The 12245-nt window shown below is 31.1% G+C and overlaps 2 protein-coding genes across 2 annotated transcripts; one reads left to right on the top strand and one right to left on the bottom strand.

The window, feature by feature from the left end:
* The first annotated feature begins 648 nt into the window (after positions 1-648).
* Positions 649-8363, top strand: Pug (pug C-1-tetrahydrofolate synthase, cytoplasmic). Its single transcript, XM_070313844.1, has 12 exons — positions 649-924; positions 1816-2151; positions 2837-2929; positions 3038-3179; positions 3260-3371; positions 4936-5501; positions 5697-6000; positions 6095-6312; positions 6606-7069; positions 7436-7688; positions 7870-8055; positions 8148-8363. The coding sequence occupies exons 1-12, from the start codon at positions 875-877 to the stop codon at positions 8235-8237; spliced, it is 2814 nt and encodes a 937-aa protein (XP_070169945.1). The 5' UTR covers positions 649-874; the 3' UTR covers positions 8238-8363.
* A 14-nt stretch (positions 8364-8377) lies between these two features.
* Positions 8378-9770, bottom strand: LOC138943237 (probable methyltransferase-like protein 15 homolog). The gene has a single exon (XM_070313845.1). It carries the CDS (start codon positions 9675-9677, stop codon positions 8556-8558), a length of 1122 nt encoding a protein of 373 aa, XP_070169946.1. The 5' UTR covers positions 9678-9770; the 3' UTR covers positions 8378-8555.
* Positions 9771-12245: the final 2475 nt, after the last annotated feature.

Here is a 12245-nt window from a genome sequence, read left to right as displayed (position 1 = left end):
AGAAACGATTTTATAAAATATACAAAGCAATCGTGATTTTAAAAAAGGATATCGCCATGAGATAGAAATTTATTGAACACAAAGCTCAATCATAACAAATATTATAAGATACCGTAAAATATTATAAAAAAACATTTTTATCTCTCATTGATAATGATAAATTTACATAACTTTATATGCATTATATATAAAAATCATAGCATGCATGACATTATATGATAACAACGTACACATAACTATGTATATAAGATGTCTCTGGAAAAGATATAACGGCATGTTTATCTACTTCAAATAAAGTTATAGCAGCTCTTTCTACAAAAATTTTACTTCAAGTGAACAAACTAAAATAATAAAGTGAAATAAAAATATAAAATATCTCTTTAAATTAATTATGAAAAATATAAACGAATAAAAAAAATTATATATTTTGATTTTTTTTTTTTTTTTTTTTTTTTTTTCAAATAATGTAATTAAATATTTTATAATAATAAAAGTACAATATATATACATTAGATTGTAGACAGATAGAAAATTATTTTTCTTATCAAAAATTTTTAATATTAAATTCATTCAAGTATTGATATTGAAATAATACGCATTTGTGTAACACCCTATATAATATCGAAGACCACTTGTAAACTGGTTGGGAATACTAAGGACTGTCATTCAATCAACACCAGTCAGTCAATGAACGTAGACTTATATCCGTGGGAAAACTCACCGATTTGTGCATATAAAGATAGTGCATAGAAACGAGTAGTGCTAAACCGATCTAATCTAATTTTTCTAAATTTAACAAATCTAATTTCTTTCTCGATTAAATCAGCTTCAAAATTATACAACCTAAAGTTCTTTTAGGTTTCTGAGCAGAGTCATGGCCACTGATAAAAGAGGAATTGTATTGTCCGGAATTCAATTAGCAAGGTACCATTCATTTATTTCAAACAATTCGTTAAGTCGAATTCACTCATTGTAAGAAAGAGATCAATCAATTATTACGAAACAATAACATCACGAATTAAAAACATGCCACAAAGAAAATATTTAGAGAATAAAAAAATAAATATTGTTTACGAAGAATAGTATAATCATAATAATTTCATTAAAAGTTGATTATAATAAATTATTTAAGAATATACACAGAATGTTTGAAAAATTACATATATATATAATAGTATCATGTATTTCCTTATGAGGTTATGGCATTTTAAAGTATACGTACATATACTTTTATAATAAATCATCAAAAATAATATAAAGTGATAAGTATTGAAATACAATTTATATATATATGGCAATTTTTTCTATCGTTTTTATTATTTAAAAAATAGTAAATAGAGATATTATTTCGTTTTTGTTTGTACTTTCTACACTTGTCAGATTTATCGCTTTCTTTCTCTCCAACGCCCAAATATATATTCGTCCTGTTTTAAACGTAGAAATCTCTAGGGACTGGATGCAGAACAAACCTGTTATTATCCAGAATTGCCCGCGAAACTCAAATATCTAGAGAACTCAAGTTCAGTTATGCATGAATATATTTTTTTGTATTGAATAATCGCAAACAATCAAATTATAGTTAATTTAAAAAAAAAATCACAGAATAAATAATAAACAGCAAAACACATACACACACACACACACGAGAAAAAAAATTACAAAAATTTAATATTAAACCTCTTGAAAATTTGTTAAAAATTGAAATTTGTTTCACAAGAATATTCTTTCTTAAAAATTTCATTTTTTATTTAAAAAATGAACAAGTTTTGTGGATAAATCTTGATACATCTAATAATGTTTAACTAAATTTTATAGAGAAATCTGTGAGGAGTTAATCAAAGATGTGAGTGTCTTAAAAGAAAAATTGCGCAATTTTGCACCCGGCCTTGCTATCGTCCAGGTAGGCGCAAGAGAAGATTCGAATGTCTACATAAAGATGAAAATTAGCGCGGCTCGTGAAATAGGAATCGACGTTCAACATTGTCAGCTTCCTAATACCACAACGGAAATAGAGCTCATCAACAAAATTAACAAGCTGAATAACGATCCAAATGTCCACGGGATTATAATACAAATGCCGCTCGATAGTGTCAATAAAATCAATTCTCATTTGATCACCGATTTTGTATCACCGGCGAAAGATGTTGACGGGTAAATAAGTTTACATTTATCTGATATATATAGAATATATCTGAAATAAATCGCTATTTAACAGTATATTCTACTGATCTTAAGAATAAAAAAAATATTACATCTTATAAATTTTTATATAGATTCGCGTTCTAATATACGCCTATTTAAAAAAATACTCTAAAAACTTATAACACTATATCGAATATATATATATATATATAGAAATTTATAATTACATTATAATATCAAACTTGATATCTCAATTAATAATTTCAATTAAGTTATTAATAATATTTAAATATAGCTTGAAATTTATTTTATAATTTCCAATTTTCTTATAGTTTTCAATTTTTAATAATTATTAATTTATCGTTATTCTTGACATAATATGGCTAGATACCATAGATACCATAGTATGTATTCATAATTACAAATCGCGATATACTGAAGAGTTCACGACGCAAAGAACGGTGATAAACAAGAGAGAAACTGATATATGCCCTTTGACCCTGAGATTCGATAAGAACAGATAGGCATTAACAAATATGTTCGACATCTATAAACGAATATATTTTGCTAGACAAATTTAAAATATTTAAAATATCACATATCACAAAAATCTACAATATATTATATATTAATAAATATATAAATCAATTTTTATCCCTCCATAAGAGATATATGTATAATCATTTAATTGCAGATTAAACACTATTAATGAAGGTCGAGTTGCGATCGGTGATCTATCTGGATTTTTGCCATGCACTCCTAACGGATGTATCGAATTAATTAAAAGGTGCGCTTTATCAATAAATCGTTTCAAAATTATATAGTATAAAATATTGTATGCGTGTAGTGTGTGTTTCCATCATTATACAGTTAAAAATCCTGAAACAATCTTTAGGAGCGGCGTACCTATTACCGGTGCTCAAGCCATTGTTTTAGGAAGGAGCAAAATTGTTGGCACTCCCGTTGCCGAACTATTAAAATGGCATAATGCTACTGTAACAGTCTGCCATTCGAAGACAAAGAATCTTCCCGATGTCGTAAGTAATCAAATTTAATAATTTCTTACATTTGTAAAACAAAAGAAATGAGACAAAAATTTTAAAAAACTTTGTTTTAGGTACGTAAAGCTGATATTTTAGTGGTAGGTATAGGACAGCCTAAATTAGTTAAAGGTGATTGGATTAAACCAGGCGCCGTTGTTATCGATTGTGGCATCAATCCCGTATCAGGTACATAACTTTATCTTTAATTACAATATAATTTGGAAAACGAATTAATTGAATCCAATTCATAAAAAAATTCATCATTAAAATTAAATTCGAAAATTCAAAGATAACTTTATAAAATAATTTTTAATCGATATTTGTTTCCTATAAAATTTTAATACGTTCACAGTCCACTGTTCTATACGCGAATCGGAATAATGTGTGTTGCAAGAGTTTAAAGGTAAAAAATAATAATATATATCGCAGTGATAGCAAAATTTAAAAAAAAAAATGCGAAATGTAATTTACATTACTGCACATACCGCCATATAGAATGCCTTGATGAATTTGTAAATACTATATATATAAATATTATATATAAATAATATTAATTTATTATATATAGTTTATTATATAAATTGATAAATATTTTTATAACGGTCAGAACACATACGCACAAATATACAATATTATTTGCCTCTTTAAATATGCAAGTAATATTCATGTTTGCAGATACGGATTATGAACGTGATAATACCCGCTTATATCGCGGATCTTACGTTATCTCCCTTCCTGGAATTTTTTATCTCTTGCCCTTCTTTGTTCTTTCTTTTATCAGAATATCAAAATTTGTCGCTATCGCGATACATCTCGAATTATAAAAGATTCAACAAAACAATATAATAATCAACCTTCTTAGTTCTTTAGTTCAACTTTAGTCGCGTATGAATATGTGCGTTATAACGCGTTAGTTTCTGATAATACGAATGTACAGAAAATTTATCATTTAAAATATGTGCGAGGCGCAATACTTGTGAAATAACTTATCAAGTGATTATACTATCTTATAATACCTTATAATTTATAAAGACTATTTATAAATTAATAGACAGTAAATTATAAACTTTAAATTTTATTGAAAAACAAAGTTATATAAAAAATAATTTTTAATAATTTATTATCCTTTGATAAAAATTACAAATAATTTTTTCTATTGTCTATAATAATTAAAAAAATTCAAAATGGGACCATTTTATTGTTTTATTCAATAATCATATAATGTTAATTTATTTAATTTCTTTTTTATAACTTTTTGGTCTTGTTGTTCTAAACAGATGATATCTGATCCAAAATATTATTTTTAAACCAAAAAGATGTTGTTTTAAAAAATAAAATTATCTGTGTCCTAATTAGTAGCCACTCATCTAAATATAGATTTTATCTAAATAGAATTTTTTACTATCCAATCGTTGAGCAACTACTATCTAGTAAATGATAAAATAGTAAAAACTGAACAGTTTCTAACTTGTGACCAGTTTTCCCGGACATTTTTCCACTCGGTTAGTCTAAAGAATTGTGAGCATATGGTATAAATGAAAAATTATTTGTTCTGAAATATCATACTTTTTGTCCGTCTTCATATACTTTCATATACAATATTTAAACGTTACGATATTTAATTAATCTTGAGCAGTATTATTTATCTTCTGTATATAGTAGAAACATATTCATATACAGAAGATATTCAGAATAATCGAAGAACCAACAACCACGATCGGCATTTCTAAAGTACACGTGAACATTTTAGATTCTACAAAAACAAACGGACAACGTTTAGTGGGCGACGTAGATTACGAGGAAGCTGCCAAAGTAGCTTCGTATATCACACCGGTACCAGGTGGCGTTGGACCGATGACAGTAGCGATGTTGATGAAAAACACTGTGTTATCCGCACAAAAATCGGTGCAAAAGCTCCTCAATGTCCAATGGAAATTAAGAATTCTTAAATTGAATCCTGTGAGACCTGTACCGAGTGATATTAACATCTCCAGAAGCCAACAGCCGAAACCGATCGCTACACTAGCCGAGGAAATCGGCCTATTATCGAACGAATTTAGTCCTTACGGCAGCAAAAAGGCCAAGATCGGTCTCAGCGTGTTACAACGATTGAAGGATCAACCAAATGGAAAGTTCGTCGTGGTAGCGGGCATCACGCCGACACCGTTCGGCGAAGGAAAAAGTACGACTTCTCTTGGATTAGTACAGGCACTGACAGCGCATAGAGGCACAAATTCTTTCGTCAACCTTAGACAACCTAGTCAGGGACCCACATTTGGTGTTAAAGGCGGAGCTGCTGGAGGAGGATATTCACAGGTATGACAAACGAATTTATCCAGATAATCTCAATATTTATGAAGACATTTATATTAAGACGGGCTAATAAGAGCCAAGGCGCATTATATATATATAAATTATTTTATTATGTCAGAGCCCTTTTATATATTTTGTTATAATTATTTTTCGTCACTTTACTTGGTAACTAATCTAATGTCGGCACCAAACTAATAGGTAATTCCTATGGAGGAATTCAATTTACATTTGACCGGAGATATTCATGCCGTCACTGCTGCAAATAATCTTCTTGCGGCGCAAATCGATGCGCGATACTTTCACGAGACATGCCAGAACGATAAAGCCTTATACGATCGACTGGTACCGAGCATTAAGGGCGTCAGACAGTTCTCCAAGATCCAGCTAAGACGATTGCAAAAACTTGGCATCGCGAAAACCGATCCAAACGCGTTAACGGAAGAGGAACAAAGTCGATTTGCAAGACTAGACATCGATCCGACCAACATCACATGGACGCGAGGTGCGACGCACATATACATAAAAGTTGAAGAAAGTTGAATATATTCCGCGAAAAAAAAAATTTGATTTGCGATAATATCTTCTTTTTGTTACAGTGGTGGATATCAACGATCGTTATTTGCGAAAAATCACCATCGGTCAGAGTCCAACCGAAAAAGGCAAGACACGAGAAACCTCGTTTCGTATTTCCGTTGGATCTGAAGTAATGGCTATCCTAGCATTATCGACTGATGTCGAGGACATGAAGAGACGACTTGGTAACATTGTTGTCGGATTTAACAATAGCGGCGAACCCCTAACTGCTGAAGATTTTGTTAGTATACATAATAGTTACATATTAGCATATATAACTATAATTATATAATATATATTATTACATACAAAGAATATTGAAGATGTATATATTGCAACGTAATTTTTGTATTCATTATCAACAAAAAGAGAGCAACGATTACTTTCGTAATACATTTTGTTAAACAATGTGCAACAAGTTGATAGTTTCAAATGTTTAAACGTAGAATACTATAATTATAATTAGATGAGTATATAATAATTCGTCCATACAACAACGCTATCTTTATAATTTCGCGATCTATTAATCCTCAGGGTATGACGGGAGCAATGGCAATTTTGCTAAAAGATGCTATAGAACCGACACTTATGCAATCATTGGAAGGTACACCAGTAATGGTACATGCTGGACCATTCGCTAACATTGCCCACGGTTGTTCATCTATTATCGCGGATGCTATTGCTCTAAAATTGGTCGGACCAGAAGGCATTGTAGTAACGGAAGCTGGATTTGGATCAGATATCGGTCTGGAAAAGTTCTTTAACATTAAGTGTCGCGCCTCAGGACACGTACCGAATGCTGTCGTGCTCGTAGCGACTATCAGAGCATTGAAAATGCACGGCGGTGGACCACCAGTGACAACTGGGGCACCCCTGAAGAAAGCGTATCTCGAAGAGAATATCGAACTTGTTAGAAAAGGCTTACCAAATTTACAAAAGCATATTAGCAATTGCTTGAAATACGGCGTGCCCGTAGTTGTCGCCATCAATTCTCATACGTAAGTTTTCCTCTCTTCTAATCTAAAAAAAAAAAAAAAATCACACTTTGATAGTTACAAGAGCGTGCACAAGAACTGAATAATCTACAGATCCAAGAGTATTATATTCAATTAATTTTTTCATATTTTTTTTTTAATTAAATTTGAAATGAACATATTATATATGTCTTGTATAGAAAATCCTTGTAACTTAATCAATTATAATCTTAAAATTTTGCAACTATTTTTTAATGACGTAACAGTCATATTATAAGTATAAGTAAATCCTGTAAACAAATACGGATACAAAAAGCTGTAACATTTGATTTAATATATGCGATAACTATAAAAATTATGGAGGAAATTATAAATATATTAATCTTTCAGTACCGATACTCGAGGAGAACTAGAAGTCGTTAAGCAAGCAGCGTTGGAGAGCGGTGCATCTGATGCGGTAGTATGCACTCATTGGGCTGACGGTGGGCCAGGTGCGCTAGCGCTTGCGGATGCAGTGATAGCCGCTACCGGAAAACCTAACAATTTCAAGCTATTGTACGATCTCGAGGACAGTATCGAGGAGAAAATTAATAAAATCGCTAAAGAAATGTACGGCGCTGGCCAAGTCATTTTTACGGAAGCGGTAAAACAAATCTTCTTATATTATATGTATAAAATATGCTCTATAAAGTTATCAACCATAATTTTAGAAACATTTCTTTAACTACATAGCAGACACAAGTATGACGCACGCATGTGCGCACTCAATTCATCATAAGAATATTAGTTATTAGAATATTATTTATCCTCCCCATCCATTACAGGTGCAAAAAAAGATTGAAAATTATAACAAGTTAGGATACAACAAATTCGCAATATGTATGGCAAAAACAGCGAATTCTGTAACTGGAGATCAATCTATCAAAGGAGCACCAACCGGTTTCACTCTCAATATTACAAATATATTCGTTTCGGTTGGCGCTAGATTTATTGTTCCTATGGTGGGTGAGGTAAGGTGCAATGATTCTCTTTGAATTAAAAAGGTATTATCAATTAAATTACGTTGATTTACGTTATCTCGGATTATAATAATGTATTCTAGATTATGATGATGCCTGGACTTTCAACTAGACCAAGTATTTACGACATGGATTGGAATAGCGAAACAGATGAAATAGAAGGCCTATTCTAAAAGAATTATTTTTCTGTAGAAAAAAACATTTCCACCATACGTGATGTATATTAATAAATTCTCAGTAGTTTTCTTTTTTTTCATACGTCACAATATATATAATAATCAATAAACTTTCTTACTCAAGAGGCTATTTTTTATTGTTTATATATATATAATATCATATATATATATATATATTCTATTAAAATAAATGTATCGTCTATGTATACACACATGTATGCATATAAGCATGCCATAAGAAATACAATCTTAACATATTTGTATAGCAATAGGAAAGCGTGATGCGTATTGCAAATTTTAATATATAAAACAGATTTATTTCACTTTCATAATAGCACGCAATTTCGCCGATCGCGATCTCGGATTTATTTTAATTTCCTCGTTTGTAGGTATTAAAACATTCTTATGCATCATTTTCCATGGTGTTTCTGTCAATATTTCAAATTCACCTGTATTAAACACTTTACCATAATGCGCATACTTTAATGCCACAGTATTAGCGACATTATCTGTTATATTTCCAGAGAGATGTCTTTTGACTATAGTATCTTCGAGTGAGTTAAAAGAGATAGTTATTAAACGACCGGATAGTTTCAAGTATATATTCGCAAGAAGTATACCATAATTGATTTCATTTAATTCATTATTAACAAAAATTCTAAGCGCTTGAAATGTTTTTACGGCACTATGCGGATATCTGTCGAGACTGTCTATCTTAATTTCATCATCTAGAACAGATTGAACCAACTGAACCAGTTCCTGTGTTGTTTCTAATTTCCTAAACATATATCTTGCTTCAATAATGGCACGCGCAATTTTCTTAGCACGCTTTTCTTGCCCATAAAATTTTATGATACGAGCCAAATCCTCCTCTGTCGCTCTATCCAACACATCCGCAGCAGTCGGTTGTTTCAAACACCCATTCATTCTCATATCTAATGGTCCGTTCTTCAACAAAGAGAAACCTCTATTCGCATCCTCAATTTGCATCGATGAACAACCAAAGTCGAACAAAAAGCCATCTATACTATTTCTTTCGATATTGTATTGTTTAAGTAACTGTGGTAAATCGGAAAATTTACCTAACAAAGGAATTAGCTTCCCTGGATATTTCTGCGATAACTCTTGCGCATATTTATATGCTACAGGATCTCTGTCTAATGCAAATATTTTTATACGAGGTAAATGTTCTAAAAATTTAACGGCGTGCCCACCAGCACCAAATGTCATATCTACATATGTCCTGCCCGGTGATAAGTCCATATACGTTAATACTTCCTGCGCCATAATAGGCAAATATTTGTTAGGGTAGACATCGCTATATTGTCTCGCATTAACTAAACACGGTAAATCTATTTTTGCCAGTGATGCAACGTTTTCATTTAAAAAACATCTGTTCTTACTAAACTTATCTACAAAATATCTAAACTTAATCATATCTTACAATATTTTTAATCTTTCCATAAACTCTGCGAAATACACCCTTATCCTCTTCCTTCAAATAATCTAACATTTCTGGCGTCAGCGCCAAGTTACACTGCTCCCTATTCAATCCACTCGCTGTGCTTAACAAGGAGCGTTTATAAAGTTGTCCGTAATAATTTGATGAAATTCTTTTCAAGCTTGAATAATATCGATTACACTGTTCCGCATTTGGTTGACTAGCCGCATCACCCTTTGCAAAGGCAATCTTTAATTGGTCACGAATGTGTTGTCCCAAATCGCTAAAAATCACCCAATCATAAATAGATTAATAAAAAGACAGAAAAGGGAGAACTTAAGTATAGTGTAAAAAATAATCATGTAATATATGATACGTTCCATTTATCAATACTTATAAAAAATATAAATATATATAAAAGAATATTCTCTAACCTAGCTATGAATATGTTTAAAAAATGCTATTATATTACTAATAATAATGATTGTAATATTGAAAAAAATTATATATATCTCTGTACAATGTATGTTTGCATCGCATTCTTTTGTAATTACCTGCCCACTTTGGTTTTATCCAGTGGCCATGATTCTAATAATTTCATAAAACTTTTGTAATTACCAGCCATGATGGGATGTTCAGAACAGAAACTCATATGATACGATATTATCACGAGTTGAATTTTTGCTGCAACCGCCTTTACCACGCAATCGTATAATGTCTACCGATGTAGTTTACTTGTAGATAAATTTATATATATATATATATATATATATATTATAGTGATAAAAAATGAAAATTCTTGAGTCTCAATTCTCAATTATTATATATTAATAATACCATTAATTTTTGTGAAGTACATTTTAAATTGCTCTGTCTTTTCATTGATCTATTTACGATTAGATGTGCTTTCTAAATTTCTACAGATGTATGAAAATAACACAATACACATTATTCGTGTGACTGTGACTAGCTATAAATAATTGAGAAATCTAACTACCATATAACCAACTATTGGTAACAAGTAGCAACAAAATATAAGCATCCCCATATATAAATTATTATACATATATATAATCAAATATATGTTACTAAAATATTTTTCATAGAGTATAAGATGATATATATATATATATATATATAAAGAAGTTATGCAAAATGTGAACTGTATATCACTGTAATTATATCAGACATATATAGAAGTCCAATAAATTCAAGATAAAATCTAATAAAAATGTTATAAATGAACGAAATATTTCATAAAAATAATGTATAGCCTGAAAATTATATATTAGCGATATATATAATACATACATACTTGGCGATAATTCTGCATCCGCTGCAATATATTTTACGCTGAACTTGAGCGAGACAAGGATTTAACTTGAAATATGAAAAAGATTACGACTTCGTACACAGATGCTGTACGATAGCAATTGTACACATTTAATTAATACACATTAAAACCAAAACGACCGATACTTTACGAGACACTCGCGCGCGAAATATACAACTATTCAAATGTACGATTCCCGTTCGTTGTAAAACGCAATCGCATGACCTGCGCTTGAAAATATATAGAAAGGCGATATTGCGATTCTCGATGTATCGAACAATCGAAGCAACGAACCAATCACCAGTGCGCCCCCACAGACTTCTATATAATATACTAGACTGTGAACTCCTGCTGCGAGATGTACAAAACTTGTACATAGGTTAGAGCGCATGCGCCGAATAAGTTATATAATTCTTTTACTTCAAAAAATGCTGCTTTAGTTAAGTTAAAAAAATATATACCTAATCTTTTGATTAATCTTTTATATAAAGAAGATATTTTTTAATTTTAATATAAATTTTAATGTATTATATGCATACTTACTCTTCTATTTCTCTCTCTTCTCTTAAATTTCTCTCTTGTCATATGCGACTATATGAGTGAATTTCGTTACAGGGTATCGATCATGTAACTTTTCCCCTAGGGCAGAAGAGTGAAAAATTTTGCCATTGATTTCAATGCTAATAGTTTGCACTTTTCACATTTCCCCCCTAGGGAAAAAGTTACATGATTGGTACCCAGATATAATTCGACAGAATTCCCTTATTTATCACCGGAGAGGAACCTGAGAAGGACCACAGCGCCGTTTTTCGTGAGACCGTTTCCCTAGCTGATATAGTGGCGCTACCTGAATTCATTTTAGAATCGGCGGAACCACATGGCCAGAGACTTTTTAATGCCGTGGTCAGTAAAACGACCGATTATCGTTGTCGTTAGCGAGCGATAGCTTATGAGAGTTGCGCTTTTCATCAGGATTGTCCTTGCCATTGGCTGTCGCTAGTTAACGATACCGAAAACTGTCGATATAGCAAAAGATAGTGAATTTCGTTACAGGGTATCGATCATGTAACTTTTCCCCTAGGGCAGAAAAGTGAAAAATTTTGCCATTGATTTCAATGCTAATAGTTTTCACTTTTCACATTTCCCCCCTAGGGAAAAAGTTACATGATTGATACCCAGATATAATTCGACAGAATTCCCTTATTTATCACCGGAGAGAAACCTGAGAAGG

Source organism: Polyergus mexicanus, unplaced genomic scaffold, assembly GCF_030449975.1.
Source record: "Polyergus mexicanus isolate NDT 795.1 unplaced genomic scaffold, iyPolMexi1.0 SCAF_25, whole genome shotgun sequence".
Classification (NCBI taxonomy): domain Eukaryota; kingdom Metazoa; phylum Arthropoda; class Insecta; order Hymenoptera; family Formicidae; genus Polyergus; species Polyergus mexicanus.
This window is presented reverse-complemented; position numbering and strand designations above follow the sequence as displayed.